At 36.1% G+C, this 26,008-nt stretch overlaps 2 protein-coding genes across 6 annotated transcripts in view; both read right to left on the bottom strand.

The window, feature by feature from the left end:
* MCCC2 (methylcrotonyl-CoA carboxylase subunit 2) overlaps positions 1-3,205 on the bottom strand; it is a 74,955-nt gene extending 71,750 nt beyond the window's left edge. For all 3 annotated transcript variants that reach the window (XM_059175194.1, XM_059175197.1, XM_059175195.1), the window contains exon 1: positions 2,934-3,205. In XM_059175194.1, the coding sequence (XP_059031177.1) occupies positions 2,934-3,062 (129 nt within the window). In that variant the 5' untranslated portion in view covers positions 3,063-3,205. The remainder of the gene's footprint in view (positions 1-2,933) is intronic.
* Positions 3,206-9,355: 6,150 nt separating this feature from the next.
* The window catches only part of BDP1 (B double prime 1, subunit of RNA polymerase III transcription initiation factor IIIB), a 98,703-nt gene continuing 82,050 nt past the window's right edge, over positions 9,356-26,008 (bottom strand). For all 3 annotated transcript variants that reach the window (XM_059175190.1, XM_059175191.1, XM_059175192.1), the window contains 9 exons: positions 24,963-25,113; positions 24,545-24,722; positions 22,110-22,173; positions 21,570-21,756; positions 20,323-20,530; positions 16,912-16,951; positions 16,045-16,312; positions 15,304-15,550; positions 9,356-12,051 (listed from right to left, as the gene is read on the bottom strand). In XM_059175190.1, coding sequence (XP_059031173.1) covers positions 11,920-12,051; positions 15,304-15,550; positions 16,045-16,312; positions 16,912-16,951; positions 20,323-20,530; positions 21,570-21,756; positions 22,110-22,173; positions 24,545-24,722; positions 24,963-25,113 — 1,475 coding nt within the window. In that variant the 3' untranslated portion in view covers positions 9,356-11,919. The remainder of the gene's footprint in view (positions 12,052-15,303; positions 15,551-16,044; positions 16,313-16,911; positions 16,952-20,322; positions 20,531-21,569; positions 21,757-22,109; positions 22,174-24,544; positions 24,723-24,962; positions 25,114-26,008) is intronic.

Raw genomic sequence — 26,008 nt, 5'->3', positions numbered from 1 at the left:
TTCTTCTGTCCCTCTGCACTATTACTAAAATAACAGCAAAGTTCAGTGTGAGATTATAGTTCCCCATTCACATTCATGAGTCTGTCCATTTTACTTTTTTTGACCACTGGGATATGGGCAAAAGGGACAGCACATCCACTGCAAGCAGAGGCTCTAAGAGGGACAGTGTTTCCATCCTCTCCTCCTGCACCCCAGCCCTCCATTAGAAGAGGAGCATCTCTCGATAGCCACTTTCCCTTCAGTCTGGCCTCTGGAATAAAAAACAAACCTCGAGGCGCCTGGGTGGCTCAGTGGGTTAAGGCCTCTGCCTTCGGCTCAGGTTATGATCTCAGGGTCCTGGGGTCAAGCCCCACATTGGGCTCTCTGCTTGGCAGGGAACCTGTTTCCCTTCCTCTTTCTCTGCCTGCTTCTTTGACTACTTGTGATCTCTGTCTGGCAAATAAATAAAAAATTAAAAACAAAAACAAAAACCCTCAATCTGACACGCCGCCTGGGCAAGAACTGCCACAACCAACCCACAGATCCCAGAGCAAAAAAATGAATATTTGTTCTTTTGGACACAGAAATTTGGGGACTGATTCAGCATTACTGAAGCAAAAGCTGGCTCAACGGATCCTGAGATGTCGATGTGGACAGAAGGAAAAGTTCCGAGAGCTAATATTCCTTGAGGGTTGTTGTAAGTGGTCACTAAGTGTCCTGATGACACTATACCATATGCAATTTTAATGCTACCACACAGCTGAGGTAACTTAGGCACAGAGAGGTGAAGTAACTGGCCCTAAATTACTCAGCTAACAAGTAGCAGAAGTAGGATTTAAACCAAGGTTCACTAGCTCCAGACCCTTGCTGTTAACATTTTTGCATATTTCCCTTCAAGTTATTTTTTTTTTCCTCTGTGGAAATATGTTGTTAGCTTTTAACACACATGAAATACTAGACCAGTGTCTTTTCCATCCTATCACAACTACTTCCCTAATTACTAGTGCACAGACTGGACCAGAACATTAAACACCTGACACAGAGAAAGGAGTTACACACTCAGGCCCATACTCCCTAACCCCTACCTAACAACTGCCACCATCAAAAACATAGGCCTGGGGGCACCTGGGTGGCTCAGTTACCAAGCATCTGCCTGCGGCTCGGGTCATGGTACCAGGGTCCTGAGACTGAGGCCCCACATCAGGCTCCCTGCTCAGCAGGAAACTGGCTTTCCCTCTCCCACTCCCTCTGCTCTCTGCTTGTGTTCCTGCTCTCACTGTGTCTCTCTCTGTCAAATAAATATACAAAATCTTAAAAAAAAAAAAAAAAAAAAAATTGGGCTGAACCTAAAGCTGAAAAAGATGGCAGACCAGGAAGCTCATTGTCCTGAGACATCCCAAAACGACAACACTGGCTAAAATAACCTCTTAGAAGCTCCAGAAGATAATCAAAGAACTCCAGCAACCAGAACACCAAGTCAAAAAACCATATTCCAAATGGGAAGAAATCTATCCTCCATACTGCCACCAAGCTGATGATTCTACCATGTCCTTGGGATCTTGCCGCTTCTCTACTCAAGTATCTCAGCAGACAGCATAATGAAATGTGAATGTGGCTTCCACATATAAGGCCCTCCACTATTTAATCTCATCTACTCCATGAATTCCCTACCCTAGTCATAACTTCGAAGTCCTCATACCCACTATACTCTTTCTTAACTTGCTTATCTATGTTCTCATAACTTCCTTAATTTGTATAGTCTTGCCTCTCCTCTTTAGCCCTGAACGTGGCCAGCTCTCACCCAACGATCAAGATTCAACTCACTCATCACTTCCTATCTGCAGCTTTCTGTAACTACCTTTTCAAGCTTTAGATACCACTTATAATTCACAAGTTACATGCTTTCTTGTCCATCTTCCCCACAAAATTATGATTCCATTCCTACACATCTATACCAAATACCTAAAATACTGTCTAGACCATAGAAACCACTTAATATTTCTGAATCAAGGCGTCTGGGTGGCTCAGTGGGTTAAGCTGCTGTCTTTGGCTCAGGTCATGATCTCAGGGTCCTGGGATCAAGTCCTGCCTCTGCTCAGCAGGGGGCCTGCTTCCGTTCCTCTCTCTCTGCGTGCCTCTCTGCCTACTTGTGATCTCTCTCTGTTAAAAAAAAAAAAAAAAAAAAAAAAAAAGGTATTTCTGAATCAAACATTCTTTCCTGACTCCAGAAAATCTAGACTCTTGGAAGACTCTTATTGGATATTGTTTCTGACTGAGCCTGCTTATTTTCTTTCAATATAAATAAAGTGTTTAAATATCTTGTCTTAAAGTTAACTGTACAATTTAAATGTTATCTGTATAAGCTCAGAGACCATGGAACAGGGTGAAATTTTCTAGCTGGTATTTCACTGTTTCTTTGACCTTGCTATATACTTCCCGATTCCAAAAAAGGCCATTCAAAGATTGTGTGTGATAAGCGTGTTCTATTAACAACTATTGAAGTAAAGTCTGTTAAGCACACCCCAGGGTTACCTGTGCTTGGCGAGTGGTTCCCAGAGCTGGCCTCCGCTGCCAAGTCCTGAGGATTTCGTCAGCAATGCAAACACCAAATCCCCACCCCAGAGACCCCAAAGGTCCAGCGTGGAGCTTAAAGCAGCTGTACATTTAACAAGTTCCTCAGCTGACAATGCTGACCAGGTTTTGAGAAGCACTGATTTCAAAGATACAATGTACAGTGCCAGGGCTCAAAGTGAACTAAGATGTATTTAACTTGGGACTACCTTCTTTTGCAAACTTCACGACCTCCACTGCGTCCCAGAATCAAGACTGGGGGTTCCAGAGAAAACAAAAGAGCTGTTTTAAAGTGTGCCCACCCTCCACCTGCTTCCTAGTCCGGCCGTCACTGGCGGGCAGGTGGAAAAGGAAACACAGGCTGTCAAGGGATTCCAGCCTACCTGGTAGATGCCAGAGCCCGAGTCTGGCTGGGTGCCCAGCGTGGCCACCGAGTCCCCGTGATAAGCGCGCAGCCCGGGGACAAAGGAGCGGGCGCACGGTCGCAGGGCTAACCTCAGGACAGCCCACATGACAGCCGGCAGGGAGCGAGCGACCAGCGCCAGAGAGGGGCCTGGGAAGGCTCAGAGGTCGCTCTTTCACCTCCGGCTTCCGGGATTCGGAGCACCACACCGCTGTCCCTGCAGCCTCAACCCGCCTGACTCCTCCCAGGTTCTCAGGCCAGCCGTAGCACGTGTCTGCGCACGCCGGCCGTAATAGGTCGTCGCTGCGCACCTCGCCCCCTGAAGATAGCCAATAAGGGCAGAGGCACCGCCCCGCGAGTCGCAACGCGAGCTCGGGAGTTCCGTGGTCCGGAGGCGGAGCTACCTGGGTTGCCGCCCCCTCCTTTCTCGGGGCTGAGCTGCCTCGGTTAAGGTTTGCTTTTTCTGCGATCCGCTTCGGTTCGTTTTGTACGTGCTGCTTTCTACTTCACCTCTTGATAGAAAGGGACTGAAGCTTGAAAAGTCCTATCCTTATGTGAGATCTGGAAACTGAACCGGCATTAAGCTGTCCTAAGAAACAAAACTCTTTAGAGGAGATAAGTATTTATTCATTCAACAAATACTTCAGTGTCTCCTATTGTCCATGGCTTTTCTGGCGCTGGGTTTTACAGCTTCGTGAGTCTTCCAGCTTTGTCTTCTTTTTCAGGTGTTTTTTCCGTTTCGTTTTGGTTTTGGTTTTGGCTATTGGGGGCCAGTTTCTTGAGATTCCGTATTTTTCGTATGGGTTTTTCTATTAATGACAAAAAAAAAAAAAAAAAAAAAAGTCACTAGGGTTTTGATAGGGATTGTATTGAATCTGTTGCTCATCCTTGTATAGTATTGACATTGTAACAGTATTGTTTTACAATCCATGGACATGGGATGTGTTCCCATGTATGTGTGTCTCCTTTCTTTTAGCAGTGTTTCGTAGTTTTCATCGTACAAGTCTTTCACCTCCTTGGTTAATTCCTATTTTATTCTTTTTGTATTTTATTCTTTTTAATACTATTGTAAATGGAATTGTCTTTGTAGTTTCTTTTTCAACTGTTCGTTATTACTGTGTAAAAGTGCAACTAACTGATTTTTTAGTGTTGACTTTGTATCCTGCTAGTTTGTTGAATTCATTTATTAGTTCTAACAGGTTTTTTTTTTTTTTTTTTGCGGGGGGGGGGTGGTCTTTAGAGTTTTCTACATATCCATCATCTGCAAAGTGATCGTTTTACTTCTTTCCTTCGGTTTGAGTGCCTTTTATTTCTCATTCTTTCCTAATTGCCCTGGCTAGGACTTCCAGGACTATGTTGAATAGCGGTGACAAGAGTGAGCATTCTTGCCTTGTTTCTGATCTTCGAAGGAAATGCTTTCAGTCTTTCATCACCAAGTATGGTGTTTGCTGAGCATTTTTCATGTGTGGCCTTTATGATGTTAAGGTAGTTTTCTTCTATTCCTAGTTGGTTGTTTTTATCATGAAAGAGTGTTGAATTTTGTGAAATGCTTTTTCTGCATTAACTGAGACAATCATGTGTGCCTTTTTCTTTCTTGTTAATGTAGCATATTTCAGTGATCATTCAGCATTTAATGTGCTGCCTAATTCATTTCACCAGTATTTTATTGAGGATTTTTGCACCAATATGCATAAGGAATATTGGTCTATAAGGTTGTTGTATCTTTGGTATCAGGATTATGATGGCCTCAGAATGGGTCAGGAAGTGTTACCAACTTTTTGTAAAAGTTTGAGGAAAATTGGTATTAGTTCTTTAAATGTTTGGTAGAATTTACCAGTGAAGCCATAAAGTCCAGGGCTTTTCTTTGTCTGGAGGATTTTGTTTTGTTTTAGTTCTGGGGTTTTTTAAAATTACTGATTCAATCCTCTCACTATAGATCAGTACAAGTTTTCTGTTTCTTTGAGATTAAGTCTTGGTAGGTTTTGTGTGGTAGGAATTTGTTTCATTGAGTTATCCAGTTTGTTGGTGCACATTGTTCCTAATGTTCAGTTTACTTTTTACTTTAGGGAATACAATATTTCAACTTTCGTGGTGGAAATAAAGATGTTTTTACTTGTTTCTGTCATATATGATCCCAAGGCCACAAAAAAGAATTCATGTCCCACCTTCAATTCCAGTAGGAGAAATGGGGCATCTGGATGGCTCAGTTAGTTAAGCCACCGACAGACTCTTGATTTTAGCTCAGGTTACCACCCTTATTACCTCAGGATGGTAAAATTAAGCTCCACATCATGATCTGCCCTGGGTGTGGAACATGCTTGGGATTTGCCCTCCTTCTCTCTCTGCACCCCTCCCCTAGCATGTGTACCCCATCTCTCTAAAAAAAAAAAAGCAGAAAATATATGATAGACAGTAGGCAAAAATAGAAATAATAAATTTAGAAGAAAAAAAGGAAGCTGAAATCTAAGTGCTTGCAGTGGAAGATAAAAACAAGTAACAAGGGGTGCCTGGGTGGCTCAGTCATTAAGTGTCTGCCTTCAGCTCAGGTCATGATCCCAGGGTGCTGGTATCGAGCCCCACATCGGGCTCCCTGCTCAGTGGGGAGTCTGCTTCTCCCTATCTGTCTACCCTTTGCCCTGCTCATGCTCTCTCAAAGAAATAAAAGTCTTAAAACAAACAAACAAACAAAAGACTAGACTATGAATGGATGTTATGGAAAATGCTGTTATTAAAATTTTAATTGTAATACAAAAGCAGTTGCCTATTTCAGCAATAAACAATTAGAAAATGAACATTTTAAAAACCATATATAATGGTATCAAAGAACACCAAGTACTGGGGTACCTTTGTGTTTCAGTCAGGAAAGCATGCAACTTTTGATCCTTGGGTTGTGAGTTTGAGCCCCATGTTGCATGTAGAAATTACTTAAAATCTTTTTTAAAAAAGTACTTAAAAGTATATCTAACAAATGAGGTGACACTACTATGTATTTAAACATAGTATTTGTACAAGAATATTTACATAGCTTTATTGAAAACACCAAAATTTGCAAACACTCCTGTAGGAAAATGGACAGAAAATTAGGATGTATTCATATAATGTGGTATCCTCATAAAATGGAATAAAATTCAGCAACAAAAGCAAACAACTACTAACAGGGATGAATCCCAAAAACACGTTGAACAAAAATTACCAAACACAAAAAAAAAGAAAAAAGAAAAAAGCACAGTATGTGATTCCACAAAGTTTAAGGAACAGGCTAAACTACTCTTTGTGGATGAGAGAGGGGAAGGGGCTTAAGCGAACTTCCTAGGGTGATGGAAACGTTTTGTGGGGTTGTTACAGAGGCGTATGTATTGTCAGTCCTCAAACTGAATATATAAGGTCTATTTATTTTATTAAATGCATACTATGCCTTAAAAACATTAACTGAAGAAAACAGTGTTGACTCAAAATTAGGAACCAAATCAAAGGATGATGGTTTTACATGATGATTCACATTCTGTGATTTGATTCTATCAATTTGTTAGAAGCATTAAAAATTATCTAGGCCTTCCCTCTGCCAATCTTGTGACTAACAAAAGTCGCTTCTAAAAAGAAATAGATGCTTCAGTTTTTCTCCCGAAGTCAAAATTGAGACAATCTCCCTCTTCCCAAAACAAGAACAAAACAAAAGTGAAGAAAAGAAAGAGAAGGAGGGAGGAACAAAGAAATGGAAAGCAGTAGAGAAAAGGTAACTTAGGGAACCAATAAAAGTGGTAAAAAAATAAAATGATTAATAGAAGTTGCAGATATGAGAACAATGAAATCGGAAGGAACAAAATTATCAAAACAATAATACAAAAACATTTCCCAAAAGGGAAGTAGATGATGTTCCCTATTAAAAAGGTCCATTAAGTGTCCAGCAGCATGAATGCAGGGGCAGGAAAGGAGGGCGGGCTTATACCAAAGTTCATTATTGTGCAGAATACCAGGTCAAAAAACTGTAAGTAGGTAAGCCACATCCAAAGGATAGAGAATCAGAAGGGCACCAAACTTTTAAACACTGAAAACTGGAAGACAATGGAGCATGCCTTCAAAATGATGTAAAAATTATTTTCAAATTATTCAGGAAATTCTATTCATAGCCCAACTGAGAGTAGAATAAAGAAATTTCAGACACATGAAGTTTTAAACAATGCTATCAGCCATGTATTCTTGCAGTAAACAGTGGAAGATATGCCAAAACAATCAAGAAAGGCAATGGCATGGGCTCAAGAAACAGAATCTAAACCAAGAAAGAGAGGTAGGAAATTCACAGAGTAATAGACAAGGGAAGTCTCATGACGACAGCTATACTGCACACAGATATCTGTAAAGCCCCTGGTCCACTTTAAAGTAGGAAGAATGAGCTCCAGAAAGTGTTCCAGGAAAAAAAAAAGAAAAGAAGAAAACAGTTTACCTTATAGTTTGACCATGTGGAAAATTATATGCAGAGGCATTTTAAACACTTGCTGGAGAGTGTGGAAAGTTAAGTCACAGGTTCAAAAACAAAACCCAAAGCAAATGAAAAAAGTGCAGCAATTATTAACTCCAAGAAAAACAAAAGCTTGTACCATGTCACCTTAGTACATAAAGAGATACAGCACTGAATAATTACAATTAATACAGTAACAATACTAAATATGGACTAAACCTTATGATTAACATAAGGGAAGATTAACAAGAGGGAAGCAAGGAGGGGAGTTTTAAGAAAGCTATTTAAGATTTTATTTAATTGGGGCGCCTGGGTGGCTCAGTGGGTTAAGCCGCTGCCTTCGGCTCAGGTCATGATCTCAAGGTCCTGGGATGGAGTCCCACATCAGGCTCTCTGCTCAGCAGGGGGCCTGCTTCCCTTCCTCTCTCTCTGCCTGCTTCTCTGTCTACTTGTAATCTCTGTCTGTCAAATAAATAAATAAAATCTTAAAAAAAAAAAAGATTTTATTTAATTTACTTGACAAAGAGAGAGAAAGAACACAAAGTGGGGGAACAGCAGGCAGAGGGAGAGGGAGAACCAGGTTCCTTGCTGAACAGGAAGCCCAATGGAGGACTCAGTCCCAGGACTCTGGGATCATGACCTGAGCTGAAGGCAGATGCTTAACTGAGTGAATCACCCAGGTGCCCAAAGAAAGCTAAAATTCTTAAGTACCAAGACGGAATGTCAGTTATCAATGTCTAACATTGTAAATTCTATAAATAACAATAACAATAGCAGAAGACACAGCTTGTTTGAAATGTAGCACTACTTGACTTTTTCAGCCATGTATAAATATTTTTAAAAATATGATATAATGCATACTAAAAGGTTAGTACCATGTCTAGCATAATAAATGGTAGCCTGTTGTTTTAAAAAAGTGAAAGTTTTAAAAATCTGCGGTGGTGGGGGGGGATGAGGGTAAAAAGGGTCAGAATGAGTTTAGTACAAAACTTGTGTGAATTACTGACCCCAAATTTAGCTTTGCATTGAAAAAGAAAATAATACAAGGGTTCACACAGCACATATACAAAAACAAAACAACAACAACAAAATCAAACCAGTCGAACAGAAGCCCAATTATTCCTGGTACTGAAGCCAAAGAGAAATTATCCTAAATAGGATTCTCATAGGTAGGATATTGGATGATATAACTATTTAAAACTCTCTAACACCATTACAGTAAAAATATCAATTTCTTTAGGCTTTTATTCGATTTCACATAATGTCTCTACACACAACCAGACCAAAAAATATAGGCAGCTCATATATAAAGCTCTTTGATAGTATGAGTAAATTCAAGATAAAAATTCCATCCTGGGCTTTAGATTATATGTCCAGGATTATATTATGGCCAGGACAAAAGTTTCTCTACAAAGAAAACAAAGTGGGAAGAAAAAACAGTAAAAGAAACTGAGTTCTGATACCTAAAAATTCATTATATAAGGAATAAATAAACAAGAAAGCAACTCTTCACATGTCCTAAATGGGAGGAAGGGAGAAGTCTATACTTTAATCTTATAAGATCAAAAAAATATCCTTCACAGCATACTTATAAGACAAAAGATTAATTATTCCACTTACATTTTTATGGATGTAAGAAAGTATATGCTGTAGGTGAAAAACTGACAAGTTTTGGTTAAACAATATCTTTAAGTCATGTGAAAAGAGGGATGCCTGGGTGTCTCAGTGGGTTGAGCCTCTGCTTTCGGCTCAGGTCATGATCTCAGGGTCCTGGGATCAAGCCCCATATTGGGCTCTCTGCTCAGCGGGGAGCTTGCTTCCCCCTCTCTCTCTGCCTGTCTCTCTGCCTACTTGTGATCTCTCTCTGTCAAATAAATAAAATATTAAAAAAAAAAAAAGACATCCTTTAAAAAAAAAAGTCATGTGAAAAGAAAAAACAATAGAAGTAGTATAAAATAACTTTTATTTACATAATTTATATCTATAGAACATAACTGCTTTCTTTAGAACAAGAAAATTTACAAATGACAGGTATTGCTTTTTTGTCAAAAACTCCTTCAAGCAAGAGAGTATATATGGTCACTTCTAATTTGAATAACATGGTGGTAAGCAGCAGATACTCATATTTTTAACTGTGCCTCAATCATTTACCAACAGTTAGGCTTTTAAAATCATCATGTTGACCACTTGCTAAAATATAAGTATTCAGGAGGAAAAGTCAAGAAAATAAAGACCATTATTCATACCTCCTTTCAGATTTACAAAATAATTCTTCACAACATCATCTTTACAAGAATATAAACAAAGGGTGTGACTAATTCTTCCCACCTTGTAAGGTAAATACAATGATTAAGTTTCTTATTTTCCCAGATAAGTTTGAAGGATATAATAGTAGGACAATTTATCTTGGCTGACTTGATTCTCTTACACAATGAATACCCAAAGATAAAATTATTTTTTTATATAGTAAGAAGTTACACCTTCCATAAAATGAATTCATTATAGATGAACAAGAGACAGATGTTAACAAAGTTAAAAAATAAATATTACACAAGGGATAGAATAATAGTTTAACTGTGACAACCTAACATCCAAACTAAGATTAAATGAAAGAAACTGTTTCAAAATATGAGACTTTAAAAATTTTATAAAAACAGGGCATTAAAATAGCTATGTGATTGACAACCATGATTTTTGTGACATATTAATCATATGAAATAAATTAATGCATACCTACTGAGAATTTCCACTCAGATTTATAGATCCCCTTGATGACACAAAAGTTAAATTATAAATTTCACTATAAAGCAATGAATAAGAAATGCTCTAATAGCAATTTTAGGATTACTGTTACATTTGCTGAACCACATCCTATTTTACTAATGAAGTTGAAAATTCGCCACTATTTTTTTCAATATACAACACAATTATCTAGACATTAAAATATCTTCCCAGTTGAAATACTGATCATTTTGTAATGCAATCATCACAGTTTTAATTGTGATGCACAACTAATAACTTCAATGAGAGATATGTCAAAGATAAAATGTCAGCACCTTAAGGTAAGAAAATTACTATCTAATATAGGGGTCAAATGAAAAGCCCATTACAGCCATGTCAATCCCTTCAGTATTGTCTGTGGCTGTTTTCACACTGAAACAGCTGCCACCGAATATTTTGCAAAAATATTTTGCAGAAAATGTTTCTAACTCCTGCTCTGAGGCTTTTCAAGTAAAAGAACAAATTTGTTTTTGAGAAATTTGATTTGAACCACCAAAGATTTGCTTGGGTAGATAATGGAATTACATGTATAAAAAGCAAAATTTCAAAATCAAAAACAACCCTTAAATTAATACTGATGATAATCACTGACTAAATAAAGTCTTATTATCTTATTTTCTGTTTTAATATCACAATTATGTTCTGTGCTTAAAGGCCTAAGAGCCCCTTAAGCAAAATTTAATGGGGGGAAAAAGCTATCAAGAAATTAGTTTTTAAAAAAAGGAATGTATGTGAGTGTGTGTGTGTGTGTGTGTGTGTGTAAAAGGGACTGAATTTTGTAGGCAAATCTCCCTCATAAATTAAGGGTTTTTTTCCCCATACAAATCCTGAGATTATCCAAAAAAATAAGAAAAACAAAAACTTCACAGTACAAATTCAATATACTAAACTATGAGAAAAAAATGTATTCAAAACATATATACTATCCAAATACTTTTAGTGATATAACTATAAATATCTTTAAAAATTAAAGGGAAAAGGGACAAACACAAATTTGTCAATGTTGTCTTTACCCATAATCTGAGTGGTGAAAATAATTAAAACTCAATATTCCTTTAAATAAAAAATTTAAAAATAAATAAACTTTTTGATGTTTCATTTTTATAAATAAGTTTAAATACTACTTGTTCAATTAGGACTAATGTTACATCAACATGAATTAGAAAAATACATATTTTCCAGTCAAATAGCTGATAATAGAAAAGTTTTTAAGATTTACCATACTAAAGTGGAGATTTCACAAGATGCTTTCATATACTCAGAGGCAACTGTAAAGGCCTTCAGCAAAACAAATAAAACACAAAAACAAACAAACAAATAAAAAAAAAAAAAAAAACAGAAAAAAGCCTTTACAAAAAGTTCACTAAATGCTAAATACAATCTACCTCCAAATAAGTCGGCACTGTGATTTATACAGAGAGTTTACCCACAGCACTCCAAAATGTCCACGTGTGTTCAGCACAGTAAGAGTCAAAACGTGAACAAGAGAAGCTATTTCTGTCTCAGAAGCAGTCTTAATTGCTTTGTATTTCCAAAATGCTGAATCAATCAGAATGAAAGGAACCTCAGCTATGTTTTCCACTGATTATAAAAGCTTCAAATCAAGCTCTTAAATATTCAAAATCAATCTAAAGAAAAAAAGCCAGTGATGCTTTTTTCTAAATACTGCTTAGTTGATATCTGACTCTGGAAATCCTAGACTTAAAAAAATTTAAAAAAAAAAAGACTTTTATTCTGTTTCATCTACTTCAATAAAGATATCACCGAAGAAATATTCTGAGACTGTGGTTGGCTCCTCCTCAGGTACCCGGTTTTGGCTACTTTTACATTCTTCTTTTGGTAAGGGACGATCACAAGAAGCCTAAAAAGATAATAAAAATAAGTATGCAATATAACATTTATATATTGGTAGTGGTCATCCAAATTGCCATCTCTTTGAAAAGCAATATAGCAATAAATATTAAGAGCTTTAAATATGTTCATACTCTTTGAACCAAAAGTTTCGTTTCTGTGCTGTTTTATTAGGGAAATAATACTAAACATAGTAAGAATTTTATGAGTAAGATAACCTTTGAAGTATTAGTTAAAATAGTAAAATTGGACTCAACAAACACAACAGTGGGTATGATTAGATTAATTACAGTGTACATACGATCCATTATTTTACCGTAATTTCCATGAAAAAAGTTAATACAGAAAAGCATAACATCAAATCTATAATGAAACATTTTGATAACCTGCATAAGAATACAGATCCACAAAATAGAATAGTATTCCAAGGCAACTACAAATTAAAGCAATCCTATCAAAAGTTAGCATACTTACGAACTTACAAAAAATTAAGACATCGTATTGTCATTGGAACAGACTTATATATCAACAAAAAGACTAGAAATATCCCCAACACATACTGCAAATTTAGTATGAGAAAAGTTGGATTATTTAATAAATGATGTTGGACAACTATATAACCATATTAGGAAAAAAAGAAGTCAAACCAAAATAAATTCAAGATAAATCAAATGATTTAAATGTGAAAATATTTTTTAAAACATCTATTCTAGGGACGCTTGGGTGGGTTAGTCTGTTAAACATCTGCCTTTAGCTCAGGCCATGATCTCAGGATCCTGAGACTGAGCCCCAAGTCAGCCCCCTGCTGCGCAGCCTCCTCCCCCCACTCCCCCACCCCTGCCACCTCCTGCTCATGCTCCCTCAAATAAATAAATAAAATCTTAAAAAACAATCTACTCTAAAATATCATGGGAAAACAATTTTTAATAATCCTGGATTGGGGGAGAGGGAGTTATCTTTTTAAATGACTCGAAATGCAGAAGTCATAAAAGAAAAGATTGATAAATTCACATATGTAAAAATTTTTTAAATGTCCACATGACAAAAACTACTGTACACAAAATCAAAAAACAAATGACATATAGATTTTTAAAAATTAACAAATATACACATATAACCTTTATCCCAAAGGGTTTTCGTTAATGGAAGAGCTTCTACAAATCAACATGAAAAATACTAATGATGCAATTTTTTTTAAAAACCAAACATGGAGTGCTTGGATGGCTTAGTCGGTTAAGCATCTGCCTTCAGTGCATCATGATCCCAGAGTCCTGGGATTGAGTCCCTCAATCGGGCTCCCTGCTCAGTGGGAAGCCTGCTTCTCCCTCTCCCTCTGCTGCTCCCCCTGCTTGTGCTCACTCTCTCTCTGTGTCAATTAAATAAATAAATAAATAAAATCTTTTTAAAAAAATCAAACATGATTAGATGGTTCGCAGAGAAAGCATAAATGATTCAAATACATGAAGAAGTGCTCAACCTCACTCATATGCTCATTAAATCTACAAAGAATTCCAAAAGTGAAAAAAATGATGACATCTAGTGTGAGGAAAAAGAACCTAGTCTCCTACACTGCTGCTAAAAACGGAAACTAATACGTTCCGTATGGAAGACACTCAAGCAATCTCTATCAAAAGAATAACCCCCTTTTGATCCAACAATTCTATTTCTTTTTTTTTTTTTAAGATTTTATTTATTTATTTGACAGACAGAGATCACAAGTAGGCAGAGAGGCAGGCAGAGAGAGAGAGAGAGAGAGAGGGAAGCATGCTTCCTGCGGAGCAGAGAGCCCGATACGGGGCTCGATCCCAGGACCCTGAGATCATGACCTGAGCCGAAGGCAGCAGCCCAAACCACTGAGCCACCCAGGCGCCCCCCAACAATTCTATTTCTAGGAATTCAACCTGTAGATAAATGTGTAAAATCACTCATTTATAAGTTAGCTATTACCATATTATTTGAAGCAGCAAATCCATTAGGAATAACCTAAATGACTACCAGTGTGAGACCACTATTACTCTATGGTACATCAAAACAGTGGGACATGATCTAGTCATTAAAAATAATGGGGGCATGGGGCGCCTGGGTGGCTCAGTGGGTTGAGGCCTCTGCCTTTGGCTCAGGTCATGATCCTAGGGTCCTGTGATGGAGCCCCACACTGGGCTCTCTGCTAAGCGGGGAGCCTGCTTCCTCCTCTCTCTCTGCCTGCTTCTCTCTCTGTTCAGCAGGGAGCATGCTTCACTAATAACAAAAGAAATGCTAATTAAACAGATTAAGTTACATTTCTACCCTCTACTGTCATATTAAATGAGAAAAAATTTATTTTCAAGAGGTAATATCTAAAGCTGGCAAGACTAGGACCTTCACTGGCACAGTTACACTGCTGATAATTTTAACAACTGTTCTCCACAGTCATTTGGCTACAATAAAGATTCATAACATACTGGTTCCAGAAAATAATTCTAGGAAATATGAAGTATTTTTAAAAATTTTAAAGACAGTCTTTGCAAAAGTACTCCTTTTGAGACTCATGCTATCTAATAGGTCACCAGCCTTTTCTGTGTTGAAATCCTAAGTAACCAATCCCAATACTCTTCCAAAGTTTCTGATGTAAATTCATATATGTTTCCATCCCAGGACTTGCCATATGAACATCAATAGCATGAAGAGAAATGAAACATGCAAATAAATTCTAATTTTACTATTCCTTGAATTCTTATGGATTTCAGGACATTTCCCCCAAAACAAATAAAACACCAGCAACATTTTGTTTTGCTTCCACAGATCAAAAAGTTCTCTGCATTAAAGGAATGACAATTAAAGGGTCCATGTACAGCTGGCTTAAATGCCTCTGTACTAAAGGAGTTGTAACTTCTTAGTTTAATACCTTATCTTCCTTTCTTATAGTGAGGTATGATGGGGAGAAGACAGACAAGAGATGCTCTGAAACAATTTCTAATATCCAAATGAAAATAGCAATTGCCATGTTTTTCCTAGTTGAGTCTGATTTCTAACCCATTCTTTTTTTTTTTTTTTTAAGATTTTATTTGTTTATTTGACAGACAGAGATTACAAGTAGGCAGAGAGGCAGGCAGAGAGAGAGAGAGGAGGAAGCAGGCTCCCCGCTGAGCAGAGAGCCTGATGCGGGACTCAATCCCAGGACCCTGGAATCATGATCCAAGCAGAGGTTTTAACCCACTGAGCCACCCAGGCACCTCTCTAACCCATTCTATACAAACAATAAAATATAACAGTTATCACATACCTGAGTTGCTGAACTGCCAGTATTCTCAGATTGAGTATCAACAACACTTGGAGATGGAGGCTGATCAGAGGACTCTTGGATTTTTTTCTGGCTTTCAGTGAGTGGATTTGATCTTTTCAGATTCTTTCTTGATACAGGTATAAGAGGTTTTAGACGTTTCTTATTATAAACCTGAGTAGGTTCATCAGACTCCAAACTATTCTTTGAACATATTAAAGACAAAAATCCCAGGGGTCTTCTGCCAGGTCTAGAAACGCAAATGTAAAGATATTCAAGAATATGCAAGAAGAGAAATTCCTAATACCAACTTCTTTCCATGAATACGAAAATGGCACATGCGATACCACATTAGTGGTATCAGCATATCTACTAAATATCTTTATTATTTTGATCATTATATACCAGTAGCTGGTATACCATCATACCATCGGGTGCCAATGCAGATTTTCTACCTAAAAAGTTAGTTTCAGCATTTAAAGTTAAGCTCCTGTTATATGGAATGTAACAAATTCCTACAATTCCATACTTATCTGAAGAGTCCTACAAAATGTTGACTACCGAACTTCCTTTGATAAAACTCCTTCCCTTTACATTACTGACAGAGAGATATGTTTATAAAACAGCATCCTTAGTAGTGAACTTAGTCTTTACAAATATATCATATCTGTTGCATACAGGTTACATTTACCCTTTGAGAAAGAGAAATGGAGAGAATTTCTGTTAAAGAGCATCTCATAGTACCTGGATAATGGGGTTTTTGAAGATGATGCAATGTTATTCATTTGTTCAGACTTCGAAGCAGCACAAATTCCCTCCTCCTTAGCAGACACAATCCTCTCATCCTGAGGTAACTGAGATGTACTTTTTTCTATATGTGTATCTGTTATTTTATCAAGAGACCCAGATTCTATACTCTGAAAAGTTGGTTCAAGTTGCTCTTTCTGAGGTTCTGGAGTTGTATGTGTGCCTCCTGAGGTAGGGAAGATACCTTGTTCCTTGTAAGACTCTCCTTCAAAATATGAAGACAAATGATAAACACAGAGAACACATATTGAAATCTGTATATACAACATACCATTAACTTACTCTAATAAGAATAAACTAAATTATAAATTAATATGTAAGTCATCTGGACTATTAAGAACTTTGTAGCTGGTTTAAAAAAAAAAGTATGAAAAAAAAAAGTATGGTTAGAATTTTTTCATTCAGATACAAAATAGTCCTACCAACATATTTTGACCTAGAAAATCTTTCTCCATAAATCTATCTTCAACTAACAAAATAAGAGTTATTACCTGCTAATCCCTGGGTAGTAAACCAAAGAAACTATAAAAACTCTTTTATGCTCAGCTTTCTAATTCCTAAAATATAACTGTTCAGCTTTTATAGGACATCCTGTAGCCACATAGTTTTCTATTAATTACAGGATTAAAGCAGCTTTGTATGGCTATGAAAGTGCCAAATCCAAGATCTCAGCTGGGGAGAAAAACATAAGAATCAAAGCAAGATTCTTAGAGAAAGTGAGCAAGATCTCTTCTTCAATTCCAAATTTTAACAGATGCATTAAAAATAGCCAATTGTAATCATATTAAAATTTATTTCACTCACCTGTTTCCTCAGAAGCATTTATCATTTCCTTTGAACACACCTGTTTTAAGAAAATTAAGAAAAAAAAATTTATCAAGTAAAACGTCGTTCTTTTTTTTTTTTTTTTTAAATGAAGTAAGCATGTATCTCCCAGAAATCTTATGGAAATGCTACCAACATTTATAAAAAAGACATTGCTACTGTTACTAAATCTATTCCAGAGCACAGTAAAAGAGAAGTTTTCCAATGCTTTTAATAAACCAGTGTTAATATTAATTCAAATTCTGATTATAACCAGTACAAAAATATCAAATATAATAGTACAAACATAATTCAGCAACATATCAAAAGACTAACACAACATAATCAAGCAGAGTTTGTCTCAGGAATGCAAAGATGTTTGAGTATGTGAAATTTAGTATAAATCAACTGAACTGAGAAGAAAAATAATACCCCCATCTGTATGTTTACGGGGAAAGTATCCAATATTATTCATACTTTAAAAAAAGACATTTTCTTAACACCATAAACTGTAATTACTGCAATTCAAAACCAGCATCCCATTCATAAACACTGGAAATATTCTCATTTAAATCAGGAATAAGAAAAAGATGTCTACTATCAGGACTGTTTTCTGATATTTTTTGAGTTTTGTTAGCCTATATAGAAAAGAGAAAGAAATTAAGTGTATACGAAGTGTATGAGAAGAATGAGAAAACCCAACAGAATCAAGTGAAAAATTACTGTAGGTGGTAAGGGAAATTCAGTAAGTTCTCTAACGTTTTGTTGTCAATGATAATGACAACAAAAAAGATAAAATTCTTAGGGGATGATCTAATAAGAAACGGACCAGAATTTAAATGAAGAACTAAAAATACCACTGAGACATAAAAGAGTAATTAAACAAGTGGAAAGACATACTATGTTTTTGAATTTAAAAAAAAAAATCCAACGTAACAAAAATTCTGACACCAACTTTCCCTATGTTAACTGGTCAAGTTAATATGATCCTAATTTAAGTATCAATAGTTTCTTTTTTTTTTTTTAAGCTCTAAACAAGTAAATTCTAAAATTAACATCAACTTTAGGACATATACCCAGCTAGGAAAAACTTGAAAAAAATAAAATAATGTGCAGGGGAGAGAGAAACTTTCCATTTAAGATAGCAAAGCATTTAAAAACTACAGTAATTTAAAACAGTGCGACACTGTTGCTCTAGAACAAACAGGTGAATCTCAAAGTAGAAGAAAATTCAGGGAGTACACTCAAATACATATGGGACTTCATACCCAGTAAGTGGAATTTTAAGTCAGTGGAGAAAAAATGAATTATTCAACAAATGGTGCTGGTACAACTAAGTAGGCACCTGGAAAACATGAAATTGGTTCCACTCTTCTAACACCAAAATAAATTCTAAACAAATCATTAATGTTAACTCTAAGAATTTATACTAAATCTCAAGGTAGACTTTTAATGTGTAACACAATCCCCAGAAGCCATACATAAAAAGACTGATAAATGGATTACATAAAAAAATGTCTACATGTCTCTGTGACTGCAGTATGTGTGCATTCTAAAATTTACAATTATAACTTCAACATTTTATAAGCATTTTTTTATTGTCAGAATGTTTTAAGTTTAAAAAATAAAAATCACAAATAAGATCAAAGAGGGGTCTGGCTGGCTCAGTCGGTTAAATATGTGCCTTTGGCTCAGGTCATGATCCCAGAGTCCTAGGACTGAGCCCCACACTGGGCTCCCTGCTCAGTGGGGAGCCTGTTTCTCACTATGCCTCAACTGCAACTCCCCCTGCTTGTGTGATGCTCTTCCTTTCTCTGTCAAATAAGTAAAATCTTATAATAAATAAGTAAAAATTTTTTTTAAAAACCACAATGTTTGAAAGGAATGCTAATGAACTAATGAAACTGGGTGACTGATACACAGGGATACATTATACTTCCTTACGTTTTTAAAGTCTTAAAAATTTTCGTATTAAAAAAAACTGGGGCATCTGGCTGGCTCAGTGTATAGAGCATGTGACTCCTGATCTTGGAGCTGTACATTTAAGCCCTGCATTGGGTGTAGAGATTATTTAAAAATAAAATCTTACCCCATACCCAAAAAATCAACCAAAAAGAGGTCTGCAAGAAAAAAAGAACACACACAAAAAGTAGAGTCAAAAGACAAAAAGTAGGGGAAAATATATGCAACTCCCTCAAAGACATAAACACAGAGTTCCTCCAAATCTCTAGGAAAAAGATCAACAACACAACCACAAAAATGGCTAAAGAATACAAAGTCATTTCACAGAGAAAGGAATACAAAAGGCTTCTAAGTATATGAAAGATATTCAACCTTACTTGTCATAAGAGAAATTAAAACCATTCAGGGTGGTTGGGTTATGGACATTGGGGAGGGTATGTGCTATGGTGAATGCTGTGAAATGTGTAAGCCTGATGATTCATAGACCTGTACCCCTGGGGCAAATAATACATTATATGTTAATAAAAAAAAAATTCTGTGATACCATCTTCCACCCATAAGATATACAAGAATCCACTGCCAAAAAAAAAAAAAGAAGAAGAAATAGAATCCACTGCCTCTGTTGTCTGCCCTCACCTAAGGACTACTGGTCTTCAACTATCCCTTTGAGAAAAGAGATTCTATATCAACTTTCCCAAAAATAAATAAATTAACTCTTCCACAGTGTAGCTACACAGTTGAGATAAATTATCATGAGTATTGGAAACATAAACAAGTGGGTGCTAAGAAACCTTTAACATAGTGGCTGGTGATCAAATCCACATAGTATCTTCAGGCTTCCCAAAGACAGTGATGACTGAGCTAAAGAAGTTTCTATGTTTGGCAAGAAAAATGTTTCATAAAAAGGTAATAAAAGAAATGCCCTGGGATGTGAAGAAAGATGGTGCTTTCTAGAAACTGAAAGATGGCCAATATAGTAACAGAGTGAGGCACACAGTGAGATCAGAGACAGAAATGGGCCAGACTAATAGAGGGCCTTTAAGATTCTGGTTCTCTTCCTAAAAGCAATGGATAGCTTTATGCGTTATGGTAATACTGATGATGATACTACTATTACTATTTTACACAACGGGAAACTCATTCACAGAAATAAAAAATCCTAACTCGGGTCCCAAAACTGTTAAAGGGTACAGCCGGGATCCAGATCTGTAGGACAATTTTGGCTTATTTTTTTTAAGCCATTTACAAAGAACTATGAATGGGCTTCCTGACTAATGTCCATCAATTTTCATCTAGAACAGCTGAAAATGAGAATCCAAAACCAGTTTTAACTGGATTGTTAATGGTGAAAAGTATTAGCACTATCTTTATATAAAGAGTCTAAAGAAAGAAACAGAAATGGATCTGTTGTAATATGGCCATCTTACTTGCTTGATGATTCTATCTTACCTCGGAAGTATAATTTTGACAATCATCTCCTGAAGTGAGCAAACTTTTTTTGGGAGGAGGAACCTGGTCACTTTCATCAAGCATACAGTGAAATCTCTTCCTAGATATAAGATCCAAATTAGCAGGAGGAAGCTTTTCAGAATCATCTTTTCCAGGATCAGATAAACAGATGGTATTCTGACCAACTGAAGTTACTGGAAAACTCACACTGTATAGAAAATGCATACATATGAAATTAGCAAATTAGAAGCTACTTAATGAGGTAAAAGGCTGAAATATTCCAGTGAAAACTGCCAAAAAACTTCCAAGTAACTTATATATATATATAATATATATATTATGTTTTATATATATATATAAAACATAAAAATGTTAGTTCTGAGATCCATTCATACTCAAAAACTCACAACTTAAATCCATAATACTAAATTAAATCCAAGGTATAAAAATAGTGTTTTCCTTATCTATAAAGTTAAAATTTTAATCTAAAATGCCTTTTACTTATATAAAAGGCTAACATCTAATGCTACTTGACAGAGAACTAAGCATCTTAACCAGTGACTGTTAAAATACAACAATTCTCTAGTAAGGAATTTAAAAAGCAGTATTAAAATATATAGAAATGGGGCGCCTAGGTGGCTCAGTTGGTTAAGTGTCTGACTCTGGATCTCAGCTCAGGTCTTGATCTCAGGGTTGTGAGTTCCAACCCCATGTTGAGCTCCACACTGGGCATGGAAGCCTACTTGAAAAAAAAATACACATACACACACAGAAACGTTATCCTTCTTGCAATTTCTGTGAATGTGTATTTATTTCAGAATTTAAAATATATAAGCTTACAAAGTAACCACACATCTTTGATAGACAACATTTTACAATCTGAACAGCTAAATTTTTTTAGCTTTCAAAACGCTTAGGATACCAAATAAGTTTCACACAAAAGTATTATACATTTAAATGGCAGCTTTATCAGGCATAAAATCAACAATTTCTTCTCTAACTTAACACATAATTATTAAATAAGAGCTTTGAGACAATTATAAATAATGCTGGTGAACAATTTACTCAGTTAATACTATTCAACTCATAAAGCACCTTTCCTCCTGGCAAAAAGAGTTCAGTTCCCAGGTGATGTATGGAAGTGTTGAATCACCATATTGTACACCAGAAACTAACACTGCACTGTATGATAAGTAACTGGAATTTAAATAAAAAGTAAAAAATAAATAGTTTAGCTTATTCATTACCTCATGTCACTCCTTTCTTCTGTATTCACGGATTTGATCAATATGGGTGCTGGCAGTAAAGGGTTTGGCATTAACTGTGCACTGGTATCACTAAATTCTTCTACAGCATTGGTTGGGATTTCCACCAGAGTTAAAATGAATGCTTGTTCATCCTCACCATCTTGATGTACATTAGCAACTAGATTCACTATCAAAGTTTGAAAGTTAATCATGAAAAGCTGAACTATGAAAATCATTAATTTATTAATTTATTACATGTCTTAAAAAGTCTCACTATAACTTATCCCATGAACAAAAAGCAAATTATACCCACAAAAATAAAAAGTAATTTCATAAAGGATAAAAAGTTCACTATAGAGAAGATTTTTAATTTGGAATAACAAAACTTATACACAAAATACTTCAAGTTTTTCATTTGTTTTTAATTTAAGACTGTCATAGACTAAAAAACTATTTTGTTTTTCCATAGTCAAATGGGGTAGGGGGATAAAAGCTATACTATTAGGTTTGGTGATACTTTATCGAAGAAGATTATCATACCTGTTAAGTCTTGAGAACTGATTACATTCTCTTGTTGGACTTCTGGCATACCAGTTAGTGTACCCTAAAAAAATTTAAAAAGTTAAAATACAAGAATGAAGTTAACCAAATTTTCATTTATTTATTTATTTATTAAGATTTTATTCATTTGACAGAGAGAGACAGACAATGAGAAAGGCAACAAAAGCAGGGGTAGTGGGAGAGAGAAACAGGTTTCTCGCTGAGCAGGGAGCCCAATGCAGGGCTTATTCCCAGGGATCATGACCAGGGCTTGTTCCCTGGGATCATGACCTAAGCCCAAGGCATACAACTGAGCCACCAAGGCACCCCTAATTCTAGTTTTAAAAAGTTTTCCAGACAATTGGATATAAGAGTTACTGCTTCAAAACTCAACTTTTTAACCATAAACAATTTTTCAAATGTTCTGAAACTTTCAGTTATACAAATAACTTTTGATTATTTAAGTAAATATATATGCACAAATGAATTCAGACTAAATTGTTAAATACATGAATTTTATAAAATTATTTTTTTTATAAAATTATTTTTAAAGTAACAGGAAAGGGAGACTCAAACCCCTCAACCTTCCCTCTATCCCCATTACAGCAGCTCTTGTCCTATCTGAATGGAAGCAAACTGCCTGTCTCCTCGCCACCAGCACAGCTCCTTCCAATCTGTTCTCCAGAAAACTGCCAACACTGTATTCTCTAAAATGCAATTCTTATTGTAATTCTTTACTGCTTAAAATTTTCAAACTCTCATTTTGTAACCAACATCAGTAATCGATTCAGGCAAGCATCACCAATGGATACTAAAACTACTGGGGAGAAGGTGGCTGAGTCTGAAAATACTAACACAATGTACAGAAGATGCTGTTTAATGTAGAAATCTAGCAGACACCATGCTACCCAAGTAATTAGTCCACATCACCAACAATGAAACAAGCTGACAGCACATGCCTGCTGAGGGGATACAAAAGGAAGAACACAACAACACCTAAGTAGTAATTGTGCCAAACACTGTTCAATCTGTATCTAAAATGAGGAACAAAGCACAAAAATCCAGATTATGAATTAGCTTGCAATGTCAAGCTCACGAAAGAGGGAAGAGTGCAGGGTCCAGATGAAAAGAGAGTAAAGAGAATGACAACTAAACGCAGTATGAGAGCCCTGGTTGAAACTATGTATTACATATAATTTTAGTATCAGTATTAGATAATATGGTAATACTGACTGTGACAACAGTATCATCATTTCTCTATTAAAAACATCCTTGATGGTATCGAATAAAAGCTGGAATATGCATGAATGAAGGCTCCTGTCTGCTCTCAAATGGTTCAGTTTCTTGAAAGTATCTATCTACAGAGATGGAGAGCATGACAGAAAAAGCAAATAAGCAAAATGTTATTAATTAATTAATCTAAGTAAAAGTTATATGAGAATTCTATTTAAGATCTTTACAACTCTTCAATGAGTTTGAAATTATTTCAAAATAAAAAGTAAAACAAGTTGGGGGCTAGGGAAAGTCCCATACATTTGGATATACTCCAAATCCTTGCAAGTCATAAAAACCCCTTTTATGATCCGCTCCCAGGTTGCCTACCTCACTCATCTTTAACTACTTCTTCATTTATATCCTACTCATAACTACTTATCCCTGAACATGAAATGCTGTTTCATACTTATTCTTAACACACGTTCTTCTCCCTTCAACTGGCTAATTCATATCTGTTCTTCTAGATCAAGGGCTTTTTCAGTCCTGGCTACACATCAGAATAACCTGAGGAATTTTAACAACAGCAACAGAAAGCAAATGTCTAAACCCTATTTCCGAAGACTGGGTTGAGGACCACCCCTTTAGTGTCTTGTGCAACTTGCTTTCACAGCACCTACCAGAGTTTAACCATTCTTATCCTCAATGATTTCTCACAACTCTGTCCCTCCAGTATCTTACACGATACCAAACATGTAGTAATAACACCTCAAAAAAATACCTGCAACGTGAAAGTAGTTCTCAGATTCAGTGGCCCACAAGCAAGAGGTAAATACTCTGTACAAAACCCTTTTTCAAAACTTTCACAGCAAAGCTACGTATTGGCTGTTTTATCTGTGCTCAAAAGACTAAAAACACACTCAATAAAAAATTCTATCACAATACATTCTTGCAAAGGCAAAACTAAGGAAAGAAAACAGATAAGGGATCACCAAGTAGCCAGGGTGCTAAGGGGTGGGGGGGGGGTGTAAAAAAGGGCCCTGGGGAATCTGGGGGATGATGGAAATGCTCATATGTTGTTTACATGACTATATATGTTTGTCACAACTTGTACACGTACACACTTAAGAAGGTGAAGTCTATTATATGTAAATTATACCTTATTTTTTTTTAATGGGGAATAAACACCCTGCCACCCCATGTTTTATTTTATCTTCTTTTACCTCTGACATATGAAGAGCAAGCACATTGTCTCCATTAGAGTCCTTCCCTTGGGGCTCTTCAACAGAACTCTCAGGGAGAACCACATCTGAACCAAGTATATGGGGCCTTGTCTCAAAGGAAACTGGAGCAACTGATGATATCTGAACCTTTTGAGATTCCTCTTCCTGATCATCATTTCTGAAAAAGAGATTAGTACATATTTGAATTTCAGAGTATGTATTAAAGTTCTGTACTGAAACCAAGTGGACAACTACAGAATAATGTCTAGAGCTGTGAGTCAAAGATTTAATGGTGTTCAAGTTCTAAAATATATTTAATGCAACAGAACCCTCTTTTTCCAATCAAACAGTTATAGCTATAGCTAATGACTATAGTTGAAACAGAATTTAAACTAAATCCCAGAATTTCTCTTTTTACCTTTCAGTTAGATTTGCTTCTTGAGAAATAGCAGTCTCTTCAATACCATGTTCACAAGCCAATTTGCACTGCTCCTTACTCTCTGCTGTTCTAAATGATCCAAGGTTTTCATCTTGTAATTCCGTTGCTTCAGAAATATTTTTCTCAGTTTCTTAAACAAAAAATACACTTAAGATATAGTCCAAAACAGCTAAAACCTCCATATTAGTTATAAATATGTTCTCTCTTTAAAGACTGATCACTATATAGTGGCTCTTCCAAATTTCTCTTAATCCAAAAATCAAACTTACATGCAGCAGTAAGAGTGGTCTTGGCCAATGCGATTTTTGAGGCAGATGATTAACGAATCCTACACTATACATATTTCACTCATGGCTGCCATAGCAATTTTATGTCCACTCCATGGTGACAGCAGTGTAATTACAAACCCACATATAAAAGAATTTTAGAAGTGGGTACACATGAGGTCTGGCTAGTTCCACCTTGGGCAAAGTTGTTAGGGAGGGAGCTATTCTAAAAACAATGTCACAAAGAAGAAGAAAATGACTTCTACATAAAAGAGTTACCTTCAAATCGCTATCAAAATACCAACAGCATTTATCACAAAACTACACCAAATAATACTAAAATTTGTATGGGACCACAAAAAAACTCTGAAGAATATACAATGTGTAAAAGACGTGTCTCTTCAATAAATGGTGCTTGGAAAACTAGACAGCTACCAAAGACTGAAATTGGACCACTTTCTAACTCCATAAACAAAATATAAACTCAAAATGGATTAGAGAGCTAAACATGAGACCAAACCATAAAAATCCTAGAAAAAAAACACGGGCAAAAACTATGGAAAGAACCTAGATGTCCATCAACAGATGAATGGATCAAGAAGATGTGGTATATATACACAATGGAATACTATGCAGCCATCAAAAGAAATGAAATCTTGCCATTTGCAACAACGTGGATGGAACTAGAGCGTATCATGCTTAGCGAAATAAGTCAAGCAGAGAAAGACAACTATCATATGATCTCCCTGATATGAGGAA

This window comes from Mustela lutreola, chromosome 5, assembly GCF_030435805.1.
Source record: "Mustela lutreola isolate mMusLut2 chromosome 5, mMusLut2.pri, whole genome shotgun sequence".
NCBI classification, from domain to species: domain Eukaryota; kingdom Metazoa; phylum Chordata; class Mammalia; order Carnivora; family Mustelidae; genus Mustela; species Mustela lutreola.
This window is presented reverse-complemented; position numbering and strand designations above follow the sequence as displayed.